This window comes from Cygnus olor, chromosome 2, assembly GCF_009769625.2.
Source record: "Cygnus olor isolate bCygOlo1 chromosome 2, bCygOlo1.pri.v2, whole genome shotgun sequence".
NCBI classification, from domain to species: Eukaryota; Metazoa; Chordata; class Aves; order Anseriformes; family Anatidae; genus Cygnus; species Cygnus olor.
Window position 1 is genome coordinate 2,096,555 of NC_049170.1, and position 22,185 is coordinate 2,118,739.

The window sequence follows — 22,185 nt, forward strand, 5'->3', positions numbered from 1 at the left end:
GCAGGTTCAAGGGAATTATAGATGAGTCAGTGTAATTTCATTTCACAGACTGAGGTTGGATGGGATCCCTGGAAGCCACCTAGTCCCAAACCCTTGCTTAAGCAGGGCCACCAAGAGCAGGTTGCCCAGGATCGTGCACTTTCCTGGGAAGATGCTGGAAGAAATGAATTAGGTAAACACTTCGCAAATGACTAGAGAGTGATAAGAAGATGGGAAAATGAAATGGGTTTATCAGTTGTGATTTATATCCAATTAATCTATCTATTGTTTATTTTTTGTGTTTGTGATTCTAAAGTTGGCTCAAGGAGAGAGCAGAAGATCCTTCCTTTGAACTTAAGTTATAAGGTTTATGGGCCTGTCCTAAATGATATTCTCATAAGCAGACTTATGACAGCAGTTTGCAGTGCACGGTGAGGGTGGTTTAAATACTGTTTTCTGAGGGTGAGCTGCCCAGGGATGAAGATGGATGAAGACTTTCAGGTGGGGAATCGGCTGCACCCAGACAGCCCCTCCAAGTGTGCCAGGAGGGTGCCTGATCCCACTGCATCCACCAGGTCTGAGCCAGTGGCTTCCTGATAACTGGATCCAGAGAGGACTTCTTTAGGTTTTGAAAACCCTTGTGAAATCAAATGGGGAGCCTTGGCACCTGGGATAGCAGTTAAGTACCCTAATGCCAGGTCTGACAGTGACCACAGACCCCTTGGGATTTCTTATCTTAGCATGCGGGACGGCACCACAAGAGGTCGTATATGGCTTCTCTGGGTTGTGCGACAGGGTAGGACTCTTGCCAAGCTGTGAGACAGGGCAAGACCGTATCTGTGAGATGTATTTAAGCCTGAATGGGGTACTGCAGCTGACAACAGTCCCATGTGTGCCACGGTCCTATAGTTTCTCTTTTGTTCTGGGATGCCACCAGCTAGTGCATTACAGGGTGGAGCCGCTGTGGCTGGCCTGTGGTTCCCTCAAACACCCCATCTGCCTCTCCCTTCCTTGGGGGAGGAGGAAGCCAACAAAACGCCCTCAGTGCTGCCAGGCACCGCAGAGCCTCAGCCCGTGCCTTCTGCTGTCCTCCTCGGGCTGGCTCAGAGCCAGGTCCTAGGTGGGTTGGTGCTGCGGGGGGTGCAAGGCAGAGAATTGCCACTTACTGACTGCCAGGACAAAGATGGCAAAGATACCAATCACCTGCCAGAGGCGCAGCCCCCAGATCACCACCGTCTCCGAAGTGACAGGGTCCGGCTTCTTTTTGGGGGGTTCTGTGGTGGCCTGGGAAAGAGAGGGGAAAAAAGAGAAAAATGGCTTAAGGTTGGCAAGAGGAAAGATGCCACCAACAGGAGTTGGTGAGCCCTGGTCTTCTGGCCTTACAATAATTCAGATATCTTCAGGGAATGGAGACTTCTCTAGAGGTCGTGTCTAAAGCTTTTGTTGTTTTGAAATGTTTGAAGTGTTGCCAAATTTTGTGTTTTAGGAAATAATGGCAAAAAGATTTGCTTTGTCAAGTCCCACTTTCTTCCTAAAAAGTTCAGCTCCTTGGGTCAGGAGGAGATCTTTTATAGCCTTAAAAGGCTTTTTTAAGGCTTAGCTGTGAAGAACAATATAAAATTAATAATAATAAAAAGTTAGTTGAAACAGGGCAGGCTAGGGTGAGTAGAGACCTCTGGTCACCAGATGTGACCCTAGTGCTGGAGCAGAGCCATGGCCAGGCACAAGCAGGGCTGTAGCTCAGGCACGGACCAAGCATTTGAGCTTAGGGTTAAAGCAACTCCCATGGGTTGGGACTCCACCCTCGTTGTGCTGTCCCCAGCAGCTGGACCTCTAAGGGTGGGATGCTGCCTTGCTCCTGAGCCCTTGTGTCCACACCTTGCGCGCTCTGCCTCGTGTTGTAAAATCACTTGGTGCCTCAGTTTCCCCACTTATAACAGAATTTTGCCTGGAAATATTCTGATGGCAAATGCCATGTGAATTTGATGCAGGAACAGATACTAGGGCCCTTTTATAAGCTGAGCAAGGACACTTTAGTTAAATCCCTACTATAGGGCCCTAATTGCATTATCAGTGGGGAATGAGAGGTTGATGGACCCTTGAAGGGCAGCACAGGCAGAGAATCATACAGCATATGCTTTAATTGTCAAAACAGCAGAGCTGAATTAGATGGCTGTTTGAGCTGCATTTAAGTGCTGGGGATTCAAGCACATTGGTTTAACCATTTAAAGTTAGCCTCACCAAGCAGAGATGTTAGATTTCATGGAATATGAGCAAGAAGTGTTCCAAACAGGGTCGGTCTGGACTATAGAGGCTCCAGTTTGGTATCCAGAGCTCAGATTGCCACAGCTCCAGCAGTAAGAGTGATTTGATGCAGGCAGGGGAATATACCGTAGGGAGATTAAACAACACAGGCAGCACCAAAGAGATCAGCTGTATTTGCTGAGAGTCTTTGTATTACTTGAATGTGTTAAATGTGTTGTGAGTCCAGGAGAAAACCTTTCTTGAATGCCCATTTAGATGTAAACAGGACAAGGACCTGATGGCTTCTGTAGTAGCTAAGCACTGACAAATGATACAGCCAAGTCTCATTGCGGATCTAGTCCTGAGTTTTTCTGTGCCTTGGTTCCCCATCTCTGAAATGAGGATAAGGATATTTCACAGGTGTGTTAAGAGGGTAAATGTTACGTCAGATAGGTTGTCAAGACCAACCCCAGCGGTCCCAGTGCAGTGGTGATATGTTAGGTTCACACATCTCAACGAGAAGCATTTATTCTCTTATCTGATGGCTCAGAAGATCAGAGGTTAACAAGCCCTCACTGCCAGTGAACTTTGTTATGATGTTCTGTGGTACAGCAAGTCAGAGTTAAAACCTGCTAGTGACCTTCCAGAAGCAGGTGCTAGCAAAACACCTACACTGGCTTATATCTGAATGTAGAACCTGATCTGAGTTGGCAACAAACAGCCTTTTGATATAAGCTGAAAACACTTTGTTTCTTAAAACCAAACAGGGAAAAAACAAGCAAACAAAAAACAAAACAAAACAAAAACACTCCTAAACACACATCTGACTCCCTGCAGTGCCCTGCCCTTCCCTTCCCAGCCCAAGAAAGCACTGTTAAAACACAGCTGTAATGGATACCAGAGAGCTGGGGCTGCTCTCCAATTACTTGCCTATTTGTGCAACACAAACCATAATTCAGCCTTTTCCTAATGAAGGATGCTTCCCGTTGAGCCTGGAGTGCTTTGTCTCCCAGGGGATCCTATTCAGAACCCATCCGTGGTGGATAGGATTGCTGTCTGAGCTCGGCTCTTCCAATCTATGCAGTACCACGTGGTCTCGCCTTGTTGCAGTTTGTGACAGCCACACTTCTGTAGTGCTGGGCACAGAGCATCCAGTGCTCAAAACCCAGAACTGCTACAGCTGAATGGAGGGAGAAAGGAAATCTGACTGGGGTGGTGTGGTTCTGTAGAGACATCTGGAACAGTCAGGGAGGAATCTGTGACAGTCAACACCGAAAACCTCCTTTTTCAACTATAGGGATTCTGTATGCTGCTTACAAAACGTCCAGTAACACCAAAAATAAATCGAAGAAGCCACAGTAGACAGCAGTCCTGGGAGAGTAGTCAGGGCAACAATTTAGGTTCAGAAAATTTTGTCTAATTGGAAGTTAAAACAACAATGACCTAATAAACTGATATTGCTGACCCCAGCAGTCCAAGTTTATTTCCTGCCGTGGATCTGGCTTTCCTTACTACTGATCCTGGAGTTAACATCTAGGGTAGCCTCAATCTCGATCTCAAATCATAGAAATCATAGATTATTTTTTTTTTCCTGTGCACTACTCAGTGTGACTTTGCCCTCTTGAGAAGCTGAGCTATCTGAAGGATTCGTCTTTCCTTCCAGACTTGTCACTGCCTTGTCACCTGGTCACTGCCTCATGGCCAGTCAGGGGGCATCTCATGCATCAGAACCTTCTGGTCATATAAGTTACAGACAAAAGGCAAACAGCAGACCTGAAGCTGAGGGAACAAGAACCCATGCTCAGCACCATGGATTGGAAGTGATGGCACCAGTTTTCTGCAGCACACACAAGCTTGGAGTCTTGATTGCTGCTCTCTGCGTTCAACTCCAGCAAGAGCATCAAGAATAGGATGTGTTCATCTCCCTGTGTGACTTCTGTATAGGATTGGCTCTGCAGCAGCAGAATAATTGTAATCAGAATCAGCAAACCGAAGCCAGTCTGCACTGACAGCATTAAGCACAGAGCTGTGGGACCAGAGGTCCTTGCTGCTTTTGCCTGCCAAACCTTCCAGCATTGGTCTTTTTGCTCTAGGGATCTCAAAGCACTTAATGCATCACATTTATCGAGCCAAAGCAATATTTCCAATTCAAAGTAAATTAGCTGAGACAGGGGCAATTAAAAGATGTTCTCAAGATCACAGTGTGGATCAAGAGCTCTGAGGCACTTGCCATCAACTTATGGCCGTTTCTGGAAGGAGTTGTGGCCATGGAACCGTACCTTTCAATGAGACAATTTGTGTTGGAGTGGAGAAGAAAAAGCAAGGTTGAAGATCTCTGCCGCTTTCCTTGGTTTTACAAAAGCTTTTGATGTGAACCAATACATAAAGCAGAAAATATGTTAAATATTTAAGACAGGACTGCAAGGGGAAAAGGCAGGAAGCAAGACTACTGCTGAGTCCTGGCCATTCATGCAGATGCTTTGGTTTAATCACTGCAGCTCTTCATCTCTTCGTCATGTTTGTAGAGTGAATGTTGAGAATGCCAGGGTTGAAACATGCAGTGAAGTTACTGTAGTGTAGTGGTCAAACTACCACAGCTTAATAAATCATCAGATAGTTGCCACATCTGTGGCAACTGCCTGTGGGCATGCACTGGGACTCTGAGGGCTGAGTCTGCATTGCTACACGTCCTGACCGAGCAAGGGGTCTAAACTCTTCAGTGGGTTGTAGGGTGCAATGCTGGCCCACGTGTCATCTCCAAAAGCTAAGAGAAATGTACAGCAAGGAGAGGAAAAACATATTAATGAAAGTAATTCTTAGTAGCTGCAGGAAATTGGATCTGTTGGTTTGTGCCTAGCAATATATGTCAAGATTTGGAGGTGCTGATTTGTGCATGGGAATAAATGTCAGGATTTAGAGTTACTGATTTGTGCTTGGCAATAAATGTCAAGATAAAAGTGATGGGATCAGGGACAAAAGGAAAAGATGTAAGGAGGCTGAAACTCAGCAGAAATGAAACTGTGGGACAGGGCAATTCTTACACAGCCCCAAGGAGAAAAAAATACCCAAAACCCAAAGCTGGCGCTTGCAGCTCCTTTGAGGGTGAACTTGTGCCAGTGCAGTCCAGAATTGGAAGATGTATGTATGGATGAAGAGGTTATACTTGGTATGAAGGCTAACAGTATTGCTTTGTCTATGCAAGGCAACTGCAATGAATTAAAGACTCCAGAAGACTGGAGGCAGTAAAGAAAACTCCTGCGAGAGCTACCAGGCTTTGTCTTTAGATGCAGGAGGGTGTTAGGAAATGCTCAGGTAATAACTGATCAGGGGGAGGCTTTGGGGAGCAAGTTGATGAGAAAATATAAAAGAAAATTGTGCAAACACCTCACTACAATGTTGGTACCACATAGGTATCTGGGCACTGTCTATAGGAATATGAAAAAGCTGGGGCTCCAGGAAGAAAAAGAAATTAGCAGAAAGGAGTAAATGAAAGGTTACAAAGCTCCCTGTGCCTCCAAGGATGCTCTGTGCTGAAAGAGTGTATAAAGACGTTACAGCAAAAAGAAACTTCCAGCTTGGTTAAGTAGCCTTAACTTAAACTTACTTAAACATAAAGGAGATGATGGAGACCTTGGTAAATATTCCACATTACTTTGATGGAAGACCTGTGCTATCTGGAGCAGCAGATAAAAAACAGGCAGCATACAGCACAGTGTCTAAAATAAGATTAGACTGATGGTGAATCCAACTCCTAGCCAACACCAATTATGAATATTAACCCAAAGCCAGACCGTTGGTTTGGGTGTCTCTTGCAGGACAGTGGAATAGCTCCTTATCCTCTGACTGTGCTAACTGCATCTCCCACAGCAGCTGGGGCACTCGCATCACTTGTTGATGCCAATAGACATAAATACATGTATATTTGTGTCTTACCCCTCAGGCTAAATCTCGCCCTCTGAAGTAAATGCACCTGCCCTTACTTAAGAGCTTAAAAATGTGCAGTACAAATAGTTATGTCTAAGTTAATTGTTCCAGAATTATCTTATGGCTATGAGAAAGCAGCACTCATGTACAGCCATCCACCTCATTGAGGCAGCCTATTGAGGTCTGATGAATAAATAAGTATTTCTCTTGAGTGATTAATAGTGGAGCCTATAGTGATTAGCTCAGATCCAGCTAATTCCTCGATGCCTGACTTAGACCAGGTAAATGCTGCTCTTGTGATCCAGTTCCTTGCTTGATTTCTCGGAGTAGGAGCAGGGTAGAGAACCTGGGATTTGGGGATATCCTAGAGATCTAGTTGGCCCCAGCAGGAGCTGGAACAGGGGCTGGGAGCTGATTACTGCCCTACATGTTGGGTTTGCCGTGATGGGGCCCTGTAGGGCTGTTTTCAGGGCGGTGTGTGTGTAATGCATGAGCTAAGGTTGGGACATGTTGATAATACCCTGGCCCCTCTCCTGCTTTTCCACCTGCCATGGCAGGCTCCCCTACCTCTGAACGCACAAGATCTGCTTGTAGTGAAAACAACACCATCCCAAACCCTGCTGTCCCTGGGTTTTGTGGAGGCTCCCAGGCTGGGAGCAGGCAGAAGCCATGCCATAAGGAGCTGGATCCAAACTGATGTTGGACTCTCAGGGCTGTAAAACATCTACTAAACCCCCAAACACTAAATCATTTCCAGGCAGGTTGCCTTTTCAGGTCAGAACGGTTTGACACTGTTTCTCCTAGCTAGAAAATATTCACGTTCACTTTTTCTGATTCATTTCAGAGAGAAACTGTCAGTGGTGACTGGGGTGGGGTGTGGGGCAAGCAAAGGTACCAGCCCCAGTGGAAAAGGAGACGGCTTTATTTGCTTCACTATGCAGCAAATAAAAATGGCAGAAGGTGCTACTTTTCAGTCTTTTTTTAAATGCCTCCTCTAATTAGGCCTGACTGGTGTTGCTGCTTTGCCTGCAGCATGGCTGGGCTTGGGAAAACTAATAATGTTTAGTCCTAATTGCCTTTGATTGCACATATCTAAAGGGCATAGATGTTTATGAGGGACTGTGCTTCAGACAGATGCACAAGCACACTCCATCCCTTCCCTTTCTGAGTAGCAGGAAAGACATGAGCTACCTGAGGATGGGTGTCCTTGCAGGCAAACCCCACCTAGAGATGCCAACAAAATCCTCCTGGTGGTGGGGAGCCTTGGCATGGTCCAGACACAGCATCCAAAATACAGTAATGATAATCAATCTGTGGCTTCACAGGTCAAGGGACAATATAATATGGTGGTGTATTTAGGGGGAGGAGGGGGAAGACTGACCATAATGATTTAACTTAAGTGGGATAGCTGTTAAATCTGGTATTTGCTGTTAGATTACAGTGTAGATGTAGCTGTTGCCCTGGTCATGAGGCTTGCTTGCATTGGGGCAGTTCCAGGGCTGGCTGAAGGACCCCTCTCGTGGTCTCAGACCTCCAGCATCCCATGTTCCCCACTGGAACGTTATTTTTTTAATACCTGGACCAGTTAACAGCCCTGTGAACACCAGTTTAAGATTGAACCCTGATGCTTCTTTTCATATGAGAGTGGCAGCAGTCACAGGACAACCTCTTTAGCACAGCTGTAGAATTTTGTATGACTGTTAGCAGAGACTATGCATTTATTCATGTGTACAGTCCCTCCACAAATAACCAGAATGGTCTGAGAATGTCTATTTTTTTCCTTAAGTTCATGTGTTTGAGGGTCTGGGAAGGTCCAGTGACTTTGCACCCTGCATGCCCTCCATCCCTCTCTGAGCCCATCTCCTCCAACAAACCATGATAAGGAACTTTCCAGAAAACAGCTTTGTAATTTTCTGTAATATTTTGAATCCAGCTGGCCCGAAATGCTTGTATCTTCCTTAAAGATGCCCTTTGTAAAGCTAAGGCTTATCATCGTGTGTTGCTTGTGCATGTTTTTCTGCGCTATTATTTTCCTATTTGTTCTTGTTATTGTCAGCTATTGGGTTAAATCTATGCATTCACATGGGAAATCAACCTCAGGAATCCACCTGGTAATTTCACCTACCTTCTTTTGAACTATAATCACACACAGGTATTTTTAGACTATTGCATACAGAGTCACATCCATCACATTCACTTGTAGGCTACAAATGAGGTTTACCGTCCCTCGAGCCCAACAATATACCACTAAGTATAATATAAACTGAAACTATTCATAACTAGTAGAAAAAGTAGTTTATTTTTTTTCCTTGCTATCTAATCTGTATCGCAGCTTTTGTATGGAGTCTAAGCTGGAAAGTGGGGGGATCAGAAACATCTTTATTTTTCTTGCTATATTGGTAGAATTAAAGGGGTGACAACTTCTAGTCCAATGAAACTTCTGAAGAATTTTTTGCATAACTGCCTAGGATCTAGTTTTACCTTCTAAGTATGGAGCTCCAAACACCAGTCAAGAGACTAAGAACTTATTAAAGATATGGCAGATGCAGAATTTGACTCAATAAGGGGATAATTGACTAAACCATATGCTGGACACCAAACACCTGCTACTTATTCCCACCTCAGGGTCCAAATTCATACCTATTCCAAGCCTCTTAGAGGTGAGCTGATGCAGAGAAAAAAAAAAGTCATGTTCAGAGGCTCTTAACGCCTCCTCTCTCCCAAGTGGAAAATGCACACAGGTCTGCACATTTGAAAATGCTTGGACATAACTAAACAAGATCATGGTCTTGGTTCCTCGGTCCTCCTTGTTGTGGGGTGTTTTTGAGCTCATGCAATGCCCTGATGTCCAGTCCCTTTGACCTTCCCATTGTTTGCTCTGATGCGCTGGCTTAGCATAAATTGAATTATTTGGGATAACTGCATTGTATAATTATTTGAACGAAAAAAAAAAGAAGTCCTTGCAGAGCTTTGGAGCAGCCTGTAATTCATCTGCCTTAAGAAATACAGAAACTGGCTGTTCATCTAATCTCATTTTTTGGATACCTGGTAATTAACCTGTTGTGCAGCTCAAGTTTTCAGACAAGATTTACTCCCTCCAGCACACTATAAGAAGTGGTCATGTTTTTCAGAGAGGCTGGTATAAGTAAAACAGACAAGAAAAATCACACCTGTTTTATAACGATTTTCCTAGTTTTGACATTGATCTTTGTTCTGCTTTGGCGTGAGGACAAATTCTGGAAAATGTGTCTTTGAAATATCTATCTTCAAACTGAGGGTGTCAGGATGCTTATTCACATGGCTGTCTTGGTGTTTGGAAATGGCAAGATTTTTTTTTTTCTTTTTTAAGTCTTCCTGGTGAGGTGGAAGCTGAGTCTGCACACCGACCTGGCTTCAGTGAAGCATGCCTTGTTAAATGTGCTCTGTAAGAGAAAGTTCTGCCTGGCCAGTCACCTTGAGAGCTGCTGTAGGCTGAGCAGCTCAGGAAAATGTCTACAGCAGGGTGTATGTGCATTTGCAAAGCTTATAGGCTTATTTGGCTTGCTGGGGATGTTATGCCATGGTCAGATGGGTTGATAGACCCATCAATACTAAAATACTGTATTCAGTAAATTTAAGTTGAGACATCTGGAAAGACAAGGCAGGACCTCGGCTGTAGGGTGGGGATACAGACTCAGCATGGCTCTTGTTGCCTCTGTGTTGGAGACAAACTGTTAAAATCTGCAGACCAAGGGCTACGGAGATCAGACCTGGCTTGAAGTGAGGCCAGGTGACGGGCAGGGCAGCCAGGGATGCTAACTCTTCAACTGCTGAAACAAGGTGTTCTTCTGCTAGCCTATTACAGCCCTTAACACAGACACATCAGCACAGCTTCAAGTTTTAGTTGAAATGATCAGAAACGTGAGCAAAACAAGCCCTGCTGTATGAACACGCTGCTCATCAGCACCGTAGCACTGGTGTTCTGACCCCAGACCAACGCAGTGGCTGCTTCCAGTGTAGCTCAGGCTTCCTTAGTTTGGAAAACTGCTGAAAAAGTTGAAAATGGTTGGGCTGCTCAATTTTTGGTAGCTGTAATTTCAGGGGGCTACCTTCTGGACAAGACTTGTTTCTGAAAATACCAGCAGTGAAGTTGTAACTGCTGCCAGGGCAGCAGTGGGTGGAGAGCATCACCTCCAAAGGGAGTGTTTTGGCTGAGCTAGAGGAAACGAGGGAAGATGGGAAGAAAAATGCAGCCCAACCACTTACCCTGGACAGGTACATCCATGGACAGGATCACCTGGGTCAAGTCTGGTCCTCCTCTGTCCCTGAGCCCCTGATGTGGGGCACTTGTTGGACAGGGAGTATTGTGCTAGAAGATGCTGTGCTGGGACTTTCTGTGCTATCTCAACTTCTCTTTGGGGATAAAAGGAATAGTTAAGTGCCAGCTGTGATCATCATCAGCTGTTGGCATTTTAAAAGCACTTTCTTTATAGGCTGGGCCTGCAGAAAGCAACAAATATCACCCGAAGGAGCCTCTAACTCCTTGGAGCCACCTTAAATTCCCTGCTTTCTGCCCCACCTGCCCTCCCTGGGTAATCTGCATGGAAAAAACAGGATTTCTGGACACCCATAAACCCCCTGATCCATAAAGCACGTTGCTTCTTACCTCGATTAACTGTGCCATGGCAGCTCTGGAGCACGACAAGAAGAGGGAAGAAGGCTTCATCCAGAAGAAAGGATGCTGTAAGGGTGGATCCCACGCCATCTTCCCTCCCTGGTGCTGTTGTAGCCCAAAGCAGGAGAGGTGATGAATAACTGAGCCGGCTCTCAGCGGCGTTCAGCATTTACCAGAAGCTGTCACGTGCTGTCCTGGCCGTTCTTTGCTGCCTTCCTTCCCAGCCCAGCAGCCACAGAGACAGGAGTCATTAATTAATTAATTAGGCTGGTGTCACTTACAGGGTGCTCTGCTGCTTCTCCGCCGGGGCTTTGTGCAGGGGGGATGCAGGGAGCAAAGCAGTGCTCAGAGCTGCTCCAACGAGAGGGAAGCGATTCACTCATTAGGACCCTGTTTTTTTTTTTTTTTTACAGTTGCCTGACTGATTCCAGCTCTCCTGCTCTTGTTTTCCCTCCCTGCCTGTTGAGAGCAGTCTCTTCCCCTAATGAAAAAGGGCTGTAAGCCAAGCCGATGCGTCAACAGCACCACAGCTGCCCTGTGCTAGCAGAGCCCGGTGTTACTGGAGATGAGCACTTAGTGTCTCAGGATTTAAAAGCATCGTTCAGCCCTGAAGGATCTCAGGGATGTGTTGCTGCAGTTTGCAACTTCCTCTAGCCTTCAGGTCTTGAGGGAGTGGAAGGCAACTGGGAAGAGCAGCAGAGCCAAACCTTGGGACACAGACTGAAAAAGAGGGTGAGGAGGAGAGTGTTTGAACAAAATGGGTTAAAACACCTGCTTTGCCAGATTAAAAATATCTTACAGATCAAGCCCCGATGAATGCACTGAGCACATGGTGATGAACTTTTCAGCTCTCTTGTTTCAGAGGAAACATTGAGTGTTGGGACTAGGAAGCTTTTTCTTTTCGTAGTATTAGGAGAGTTGTTTTCAAAGGTCCAGTTTTGAGCCCAGTTACCAGAGAGCCAACAGGAACCACAAAATTGTTTAAAAATCTCTCTCCATTCTCCATTGCTATAGGAAACAATGTTTTGATGTCTCATTACCAAGAACTCTAAAGAAATAAAGATCGGGCTTGTTTGCTTTTGAAATGTCATGATCCAGCCACATGAGGCCTTGTATCCATCCTGTCTTGTTGTATTTTGAAATGACTGAGTTAAGTGTATTCTCCCACACTCAAAGTATTCATATTATTTGTCATATTCTGTGCTGGGAGAAGCCTGGGATTTTAGGTAAGAAAGCAAGGAATGAGATCTGTGAGGATCTAGTCACTTCTGCTACTCCCCTCCAGCACTTTTAGAGAACTAAGTGCAATTTCAGGAGAAATAGCTACGTAGCAAATTAATATTTTATAAGCTCAAATAGGCAGACGAGCTTTAAGGCATGCCTACTGATTAGCTTGTGAAGATTGGAGGAATATGGAATGATGACAATGCATCCACTGCGCTGGAGGAAAAGCAGCATTAGGCTCTCTGCTGCCTTTGTGCAGGTTCACACGGTGACTGCTTCTGCTGGCTTCTGGCTCATGAGATGATGGGATATTGCATGCTTGGAAAATCGGTGTAAGGATAGGGTCTGGTGGAAAGGTGAAGCAGGATACTGTCCGGTGAGGTCTGGTCAGCAGACAACAGATGGTGGCAGCATCGAGGTGGAAAATTGCGCATCTGTCTCAGAAGTTGTACAGCTTGGTCCTCCCTCACCCTGTGAAAATCCTGCCTGGGGCTCTGGGATCCCCAGCAGTGGTTCCTGAACTGGTTTTAACGTTTTTCAGCTTGATTTCATAAGGAAATGGGGTTTCTGGACAAGATAGATTCTCTTGCCTCTCTCTCCCTTCCTCTGCCCTGCTTTCCCTCCTCTGGACTTTTGCAGCTCGTTGCTGCTGTTTTAATTCAGCTGAAACTGGCCAAGGGATAAAGGTCAGGGAGTTGCTGAATTTTGGTGTATTGCATTTTAAAAGTGTGATATTGGGTAAAAAGCTATGTTGGTTATTGTTCCCATGGAAGAAAGGTATGAGGGCAGAGCTGGTACCTCCATCCGAGCCCCAGGGACCTTTGGTTTGTACCCACATCTTGCCAGACACCAGGAAATGCAACCAGGGGGCACAAATCCATGGCAAACCATGCTGCCAGCTCTGCTGCGTGTGGGGACTGCTTCCCTTTAGAAAAAATTGGTCTAAAAAAAAATGAAGAGGAGTCTGGGAATGCAGCTGCTGGGCCCTGGGTCAAACACAGTACGATCTTCTGAAGCCTCTGGGGTGCTGTTTCCAGGCTTTAGTTTATTATCAGTGCCTTGTCCACGGGCTGGGAGTTCAACCCTGCATCTACCCTTTTATTCCTAGGCTGTCAAGAGGTATAGGGCTTTTTTTTATCATTTTTTTAAATTTTATTTTCTTATAATGCACCAAGAGCTATGTGAAAATAGAACAAAAAAAGATCATGTTTTTCCAGACTTCATATTGCTTATTCTATATATGGATCACTGAATTTGAATGCCTCCTTTAGTTTTCAGGGAGGAAAAAAAAAAAAAAAAAAAGGGCAGACTTTTGCAGACTCCAGACCTGTCAGCACTTCATAACTTTGTTTCAGCCTTTTTCCTTGGGATAATTTGAAAATACCTTGAACGGGTCAGAGCAGAGTCCCCCGCTGGGATTTTAAATGATAAGATTTCATATTGATCTTCTATCTCTTTGAGCTGATTTTTTAATTTTATTTTTATTTTCATTCATGATAGGGAAGGCAAGGAAACTCCCATGCAAGCATTTACTTTCAGTTTGGTGACCTAACCCCTCAAGGATGTTTTGTAGAGAGAAAAAGTGTTGCAAAACTTCTGAATTTAGCAACAGTGAGGAAGTGGGCTTTGCAAAGATGGCAAATAACTGTCTTTTCCCATGTACATCTTTACCAGCAGTGACCCCTCACTGGATAAGGTTAATCATAGCCCAGATTGCACGTGCTCTTACGTGCTCGCCGATTACTGGATGACCACCAATCTCCTCGCAAAACCTCAGGTGCTGTTAAGCTCATCAGCTTCCTATTTATAGCCTGTCTTCTGTGTCCTCCTGGGAAATAAATGAGATGTGGATCTTGTTAGACATGCCAGCTTGCCAGCTGCTGGGACGGTGGTAGTGTTGCACAAAGGTGTTTTGGAGAATATATCAGCCCTGAACTGTATGAGTTTGCTCAGTGTTTGCAGCCAAAACCCCAAGGGCCGAAGCACTGAAAGGAGATGGAGATGTGGCTCCTGCCTGCCTCGTCTTCTCCTTTATCCCCTGGGGCTATCCCATGGGCTGCCTGCATTTGGGCTGATGGACAAGTGGATGAAGAGCCACGGGAGACTTGGGATCTGGAAATGTCCCAAGCCTGTCAACAGGGAGCAGGGCAGTAAATCTCCTTCCTTCTCTCTGGCTTTATCAGCATAGATCTTGGCCACGTACCTGGGATTTCTTAAAAGAGCTTTCTAACACGAGCATCCCTTGTGAGAAGATCCGGCTGAGTGCTCATGCTCACGTACACGCCGTGATGTTGTTCACAGGCACTGCTGATGGAAACCCGAGGGACTGGCCAGTGGGAAACTTGTGTACATGCGCACAGAATATCCTTGAATAAGTGGGAAGAAGGGATTTTGGGGGGGGGGGGGTGGGGGGTCTCCTTTCCTGTCCAACCACCCCCAGAGCCCCTGTGCCCCCAAGCATTCACTCCCAGGCTTTCTCTGCTCTCCTTGCAGCGAGGCTTCATGTTCTCCCTGCTGTGTCTAGAGACCTCCAGGGAGACTAGACCAAGCTCCCATTGCTCTCCAACCCAACCCTGAACAAAGAAGAGGCAGCCCTGGGGCAGGGGAGGAATAGATCTTCTTAAATACTTTTTGCTGCCGCTTAATCCCCAGAGCACAGGAAGATATTTTCATCCTTGCAGCCTCCCTTTAGGTATATGAGGATCGTCCTGTGTCCCTACAGGCTGCAGCTAGGGAACTTCTCTCGTAGGAGAAATGAGGAGGCTGCATTCATTTTCACCCAGCTCTGCCATAACTTGCCTGCCCTGTGTACGACAGAAACGTGACAAACTTCCCCACGGAGCCGAAGGCAAACGGAGGAGCAGCCCCAGCGCCTGCCAATGGGCAGCAGCAATCGCGTCGCCCGCCCCTGGCTGCCGTTTCCCTTTAAATGCCCTAAAAGCCATCCCAGTGTTGAGTTGCTTGCTGAAATGTTAATGTGGAGGCTTGCCAAGGACTGGCAGCCCGCCAGGGGTTTCCATGTCTACCAAGAATGTTTTGCGGTGCACCTTGGGAGAGGAACATTACTTCCTTGATTTTTTTTTTCCTTTCCTCTTAAAATGAGTAAATAAAGCAGCTGAAAAGTTAGAGCAGGCAGTTTTCATCACCCGGCTCAGCTTTCCACCCACATGGCTGCGTGTCCCGGCTGACGGCTCAACCCATGGTAAGCCGAGGTGGCTTTTTGCTCAGGTGACGCTTGGAGGTGGGAGATGCTACCGAGGTGGTCTTGTGGGATGCTGTGGTCCTGTTGCTAAATATTTGGCTCTGTGCTGTGACAAAGTTCAGGCAGTTACAGCTTTGGAAGCAGGGTGATGTTCAGTGTCTCTCTCCGGAGTTTGGTGTTAGGGTATTTCATAGGGTTGGGAGAGGATGTATCCATGTTTAAGACACAGGACAGTTTAAGGAGGCTGAATTCAGAAAATCCTGCCATCTCTGCCTCTGTAAAACAGGAACATTACCAATTTTGTTGCCGCACAGAGCCAAATATTCACAAAGTCACCCGGGCATGTACGGCAGGATCAGGGCTTAATGGTGTGATTCACTGCGGTGCTGTTGGACAAGGTGCCTTTGTTTCCTCAGCACCGTGTCTCTGGGCTGTTGGACCTGTGTAGATGACATGCCATGAAGTTGTAGGTGGTTTCCAGCCCAGTGGGACAGGACTGTGCTATCCCCATTGAGGCTCTGAAGGGAGAAGTCAAATGTGGCCATCTTGGTGGTATGGGAAGGTTGCTCCAAGGTAAGGAGAGGGCCACAGAAGAAAGGTCACCTGCTCCTGGTCGGCTCTACCTCTTGGGGTGGTTTTGTAGTGATTTGTTGCTTTTACTGCTAAGGTGGATTGCTGATGGGTCTGGTTTGTGCTGCTATCCCACGAGGCTTTGGGGAACTAGGAGGGATAGTACTGGGGGAATGACTGGGCCAAGTCTTGCTTTGCTCTCCTGATTTGCTCTTGTGCTGGCTACCCCTTGTCATCTGCTCCCACGCTGCCTGTGTCTGCGGGCAGGGAAAGCCCTTCCCAGCCCTCCCAAATGAGAGGGCGGGTTTGTCAGGTGGTACAGATAAAACCCAGCAGGGTGATAAGCATGGGTCTTGGCCACAAGTCAGAAACATCTCGTGCATTGGGAAAGAAAATGTAATTGATTTCGGCTCTACACCCTCCTTCAGTGAGGCTCTTGTGTACCCACGTACCCTTGATCCTCTTTCGTGTCCCCACGTGCCAGCCGCCTCTGGCTATCGGGTTCTTCTGATCCACCGACGGGCTGCGTGTGACAGAGCTTGCCCAGCAGTGGGAGGAAGGTCCCAGCATTGCAGCTGGGCTTGTGACACCGAGCTGAGAGCGTTTGGAAGGGCCCTGGTAAAAGTCACCGTCCTCCTCTACGGTCAAGCACTGGAGACCCCGGTGCCGTTCCCCAGCAGGGCAGTTCTGCAGCCCCGAGGGGCTCATGAAATGTGCTTGCTTACCTCACTGGTGTCACCTCTCTGCTCCAACCCAGTCAAATTCCACCTTGTTTTAAAAGCCTGAAGTGCTATAATCATTCTGCTACAATGAAAAAGCATTGCAATGCTTTTTTAGTGTTGTACAGTTTTCTGGAAGCTCATCCATCCAGCTACTGAAAGGCTCCCACTTTCAATCACCTTTGCCCAGAAGTAGCAGTTCTGAGCTGAAAGATGACAGCTTGGTGCTGCCATAGGAATGTAGGCCTCTTTTTGCCAGTTTTCCTGTTTTCTGGCTTCCTGCACGTATATCAGCTCCTATGTAGCGGGCTGACTGCCAGAGGCCAGTGTTTGTTTTCCTCTTTAGCAAGGTATTTGGCTGGAGAAGCTACTACAGAGCAACAAATAGTTTTGAATCACAAGTCACATTTTATTCCTCTAAGTAAGTGGGCATCATGGGTTTATTTAAAGAAGTCTTCATTGTTTCTATGTTTGTTGTTATAGAAAAGTAATTATCAAATAGAGTTCTTGTGCTTCTCAGCCTGGCCAGCTGGCACTGTAGAAGGTAGCTGCTCTATGGACGGGTATTTCTGATCTGTTTTGTTCTGTGGAGTGAGAATTAGAATTGCTTTAATGACCAGTAAGCACATTACTCACATAACTTCATGTGGTATGGTGTCCCAAGTGCACTTGATCTCATCTTGGACACGATGAGGGGTTTGCTGCAACAGAAGTCTTCCCTTCACCTTCTTCTGAGGTGACCCTGGTCTTCCCAAAGTATCTGCAAATCATTTGGGCCTCCAAAGGTCCGGAGAGCAATGCAGCACCCTGATGTCTCGAAAGTATTTATGGTTAGATACGGGCATCCTGATGGGCCCCAACAAGGCAGGTACCACAGGTCGCATGGAGGGAGGTGCGCCTTGACGTGGTACCCATCATCACCACGGCCATCTGGTTGTCCTGACTTCACAGGCTCATCTTCTGCCCCATGTGGGATGGGGGGGGAATGGGACCAGTTGGTGTGGCTTGGGACCAGCTGCTGAACAGTTTCAGCACCACCTTGCTGCAAGTGGAGTTTGTCCAATGGGGTAAGGAACTGGTACAGCTTGACTAACAGGCACAAGGAGGCTAATGCATGTTATTCTTGGACACTTTTTGGTCCTTCAATCAAGATCAATGTTTAGTCCATTATGCTGATGGCCAGTGGGCTCCTGTTTTTTTTTTTTTTATCCTCCCCCCTTCCAGCTCTTCCTTACCCTAGAGAGAACCAGGTTGGTGAAGGCCATTCAACTTAAACTGAAATGTGTAGGTCGGGTGTACTTCCAGGGATCAATTCTCTTGACTCTCCAAGCTGAGAGTCTGTGTGGGACCAACACTGTGACATTTAGTTGGAACCTGAGCCTGTCTAGCAGACACTGAGACTGGAGGTTGTAGGAAGAGTTAGCCCCATAACTCTTCATGGGGCTTTTCTACCCAAGGAAAGATCTCAGTGTGGAATATACGATTTTTAAAAAAAATGTTTGTGCCTTTTCTTCTTATGCTTGTTCTGTGCTGGTCATGCTTCTGGCCAGTCTTGTGTTGGAGTACGTCCCTGCTCTTGTCTGATGGTCAGCTCCATCTCGAGTGGACATGAATACAGATGCCTACACGTGACTGTGTGTTACCTGAATTCTCTATGCATGCTGACGTGAATCTGGAGAATTTCTAAAAGTGTTTGATTGCTGTACTGGTTTGCTAGTGAATCGTTGCTCAGATGTAGAAAACATGTCTGCACTCATTGTCGATCCCAGTTCTGTACCTTGTTTTCTAACCACTCCTGCCTTGCATACCTCTCTCACCCTTTAGGGGAAAAAAACTTGTGTTGACTCAGTGAAAAGAACCAGGACAAGTTTGATAATCAAGAAGGTTGTGAAAGTCCTTTTGCATGAGATATAAATAATTACACACATCTAGCTACTGTTTCCACGTGTAGTTTCCCAACAGCATGCACAAATACCATGTTTCTGGGCTTGCAAGGCACAGGAGTGAGAGTACGTGCTTGTGTCTGAAATCCACCTCTACACCAGTCTCCTGGGTGAGTGAATTAGCAAAATGCAGCTCGTTGCTCCTTGTTGGGGTGGGTGCTGTGTCAGATCTGACTAAGGTAGAGCAGATCCAATGCAGCCCCAGCAGCTACAACTGCCCTTGTCCCTGCCAAAGCCTCAGACAGTCCTGGGGCATGCCTGCAGCAATGTGACAGACACATCGAGTTGGTGCTGGCTGGGAATACAGGCCTGGTGCCATCTGAGGCTTTTATTCCATCTTTAATCTCTCAACTCTTCTGGCTTTGATGTTGACGTTCACCTGAAACTCTTAGGATGCACTGGGAGGTGGTCAAAACTGCTGATTTTTTTTTAAAGCTTTTTGGAAGGAAAGGTAAACTATTTGATACTGAGATTTATGCTAGGGGAAACTGTCTTTCATTTGGGGGGGAAAATGTTTTGTTCGCACCTTAAAACAGGCGTTGCCCAGAGGTAAGCAGGAGCTGAGTGCCATTGTGAGAATTGGAGGCTGCAGACTGCTTGCTGCTGCTCTGGGGCATGCTTCAGTAACCCCGTATCGGAGCTGGCAGAGTCAAGGATGTTCTTGTAACTGGGTGAGTCATAAGGCAGCTATTTCCAGCATGGTTGGTTCTTGTAACATGGGCTGGTATTGCCGTGGTGATAGAAAGATGTGCTGGCCAGCAGCGCTGAGTCAGCATCTCAGCCCCAGAACTCAGGAATGTGCCCAGTTTCCATATAGGAACATAAGCTATAAATAGGCTTTGCTTAAAACCAAACCAAAATGACAGTGACAACAAAACCCCTCCTTGATGGAAAATGCTGCTTGTTTCAGGGAGGCCGTATTTGAAGGACAGGAGAGGTTTTTCTCACCAGTTGTAAGCTGGGATGAGATTTGTTGAAGCCATTTCCATGGCTAAAAACCCAAAGCACAAGGAGCAAGGTGAACTTCTCTTAGTTTTCTTGATCAGAGCCAGTTCCATATTTCTAGAGGGGCAAGTGCTTTTAATTGCCACAGATGGTTGAATGCCAGCTGGGATGGTCTTAGAGGTCTTTTCCAATCTAAATGATTCTGTAATTCTATGATCTGTTTAAGGGCACACCTGTATCTCTCAGAGACAGCACACTTGGTGCCACTGCACTGCAACTCTCTCCCCTGATTCCTCGAGTGATGTTCGGTCATTCCTAACGATGGTTTTAAGCCTGGCTTTAATCAGCACTCCCCAGAGTGATGCTTGCGAGTGCTGGAAACAAAGGCTTACAACTGTGGTCAAGCAGGAGAGCAAAATTTAAAGCCTGCAGCAGCTGTCACTGCTGGCTGGAGACAAAGGAATGCTGCTGGCATCCCCTACGCTCCCGCTGGAAATGATAGCACGCGCTTTGTATTTGAGATGTGCGGCTGCAGATAGCCAGAGACAATTTCATTAATAACAATCTGGTCAGATAATGGAACTAGATCTGATGGGGAAGGTTTTTAAAGACTTCTGTGGAAAACCACTGGCTTTATTTAATAAGAATTGTTGGTAGAAGAGGCTTCAGAGAACTCCAGGTGTGGACTCCTTTTGTCAAAATGAGAAAGCTCTGGCTTTCAAAGTGTCCCTGATTTTTATTTTTATTTTTCCCCAAGTGAAAGTCTCTTAAGTCTACCTTTTTTTTTTTTTTAAAAAAAGATAAGAACAGATCTGTGGACTGCATGGATGATAACTTGCCTTGTCCACATCCAGGAAGGATGTCTCAGAGTTGAAGTGCAGAGAGGCAAATGTCAGGGCTTGGGGCTTCTGCTGCAGTCCTATGGGGTTAAGGCTGAGAACCAGCCTGGAGGTCTCAGACTGAATGTGACATTTCTGCCAGCTCTGTGCATTTCAGGAAAACTAATTGAATGGCTAGAAACAGGATCCTGATAGGAAATGCAAGCAAAAGAAAAAGATGTCCAAAAGCAAACTGTCATACCCGGCTGTCAGCAGTTTCTCACGAGAGCTTTACCAAGCTAGAGTCAAAAGGAATAATGGGATTAAAACGTGAATCCAAGACACACTTGGCCAAGTTGTGAAGCTCAGCTTGAGTCCAGGTCTAAATGCCCTCAATGGGTTGAACCTGAAAGTTTTAGCTGTGAGGTGGGCTCTCTATCGTCCCAGCATGGAGCAGAGCTCCTGGACTTTTCACTCACTGCTGCCGGGGTGCTGGGGTCCCCAGGCTGCATGCTCAGTGAGGAAGGTGCTCAGCAGTGCAATCTCTCAAACCCTCTTTGGAGGGCAGGCACAATCATAAGCACCATCAGGGAGAAATCCCTATTCTTACAGGATCTGGAGGCCGGAAAATCCTCCTGGCCTCAAGCACCTGTGCAAAGACCTTGTAAAGACTTGAGGCTCAAGCGGTCTCGAATGGCAAGGTGCCCACCTGGTGGGTGAGCACTTCCTTGGGATGTGGGAAATCTGATTTAATTCCCAACCTTGGACTGGCAGGAAAAGTTCTGTGATAGTGCTGGAGCCTTGGTCGCCAGCTCTCTGCTGTCTCAGCTTGCAAAACAGGTAGGAGGCTGGCACTGAGCTCATCACTCGCTCATCCTTTCCATTCCCTTGGCTGCATCCTGCCCTGGTATGTATCATTCCCTGCTGCATATGGGGCTTGTTGCTCTGCCTGCCCTTGTCATGCAAACTAATTTAAATGGTGAGTTATGGGCACATCCCATCCAAAAAAGACCCGGGAGTCTGGGAAAGCAGGAAGGAAGCCAACACAACAGAAGAACCTCTCTGAACAAAAGGTGATCGAGGCACCTCTTGTCCCCTGCTCCACCCTGTGCATCCTCGCTGTACGAAGCTGACTCGTCCTCATCCCTCTGCCCGCAGTGAGTGCCACGAGCTTGGGAAAGTCCTTGAGGTCACGTAGCCAAGGAGGAGGCGAGCCGCTGAGTCGGAAGATGTTGGAGGGCCTGGGGAAGAATGGGGCTTTGTTCATGCTCTGAAGCAGAAGGGGAGGGCACGGGGCTGCTGTTGGGCTGCGGATTTACTTTTTCCTGGTGCAGAGAGTGAGCGTGCAGCAGGGGCTGCAGCTTCAGCAAAACATCTTTGACAAAACATTTGTGGGGATTTGCTAATTGTGGATTGATTGGAAAAACATGGGGATTGTGCTGTAGGAGAGCTCCTATAGGTGGGCTGGGCAGGACACTGGGTCAGGTTGTTGTTTTTGTATATTTATTTTTTGTTTAATAAAAGGAGGGGGAAATTATTGCTGCTGGCTGAGGGGTAGCGGAGGACAGGCTGCATGCATCATATGCATCACATGCAGCCTGTCACACGCTCTCAGCAGCAGGCTCTGAATGGCAGGAAACGTCCCGTTTCCCAGGGCTTCCGCCTGCCTCCTGTGGGCTCCAGCAAGTGCAGAAGTTGCGAGAGGAGAGAGACCAGCAGAACAAGGAGAAACGTAGAGGAGCTTCACTCGGCAAACAGCTATGGAAATGCATCGTAGGTGAAAAGCGATCAAAGCTGAGCACTGCCATTGCACACAGGAAAAAAAAAAAAATATATATATATATATCCTGTTGTTTTCAACTGCAGTTTCCTGCGTTTTAACTTTTCTTTCAACACGTGCTGCAAGAGCTTATCTCTCAATCTTTTTTTTTTTTTTTTTTTTTAAAAAAAAGAGTGAAAAACA

General features: G+C 46.5%; 2 protein-coding genes across 6 annotated transcripts in view; one reads left to right on the plus strand and one right to left on the minus strand.

Moving 5' to 3' along the window:
- The window catches only part of TMIE (transmembrane inner ear), a 33,158-nt gene extending 20,678 nt beyond the window's left edge, over positions 1-12,480 (minus strand). The window contains exons 1-2 of the mRNA XM_040549666.1: positions 10,793-12,480; positions 1,146-1,263 (exon numbers count right to left, since the gene is read on the minus strand). Coding sequence (XP_040405600.1) covers positions 1,146-1,263; positions 10,793-10,891 — 217 coding nt within the window. The 5' untranslated portion in view covers positions 10,892-12,480. The remainder of the gene's footprint in view (positions 1-1,145; positions 1,264-10,792) is intronic.
- Positions 1-22,185, plus strand: part of ALS2CL (ALS2 C-terminal like) — a 61,280-nt gene that overhangs the window by 2,033 nt on the left and 37,062 nt on the right. Inside the window, exon 1 of one of the 5 annotated variants that reach the window (XM_040549643.1) lies at positions 14,974-15,227. The exons of 1 other annotated variant lie outside the window; for it this stretch is intronic. In XM_040549643.1, coding sequence (XP_040405577.1) covers positions 15,225-15,227 — 3 coding nt within the window. In that variant the 5' untranslated portion in view covers positions 14,974-15,224. Of the gene's footprint in view, positions 1-14,973; positions 15,228-17,559; positions 17,584-21,244; positions 21,380-21,789; positions 21,996-22,185 lie in introns of those variants that run through there. 3 more of the 5 variants (XM_040549650.1, XM_040549645.1, XM_040549651.1) reach the window with 3 other exon arrangements.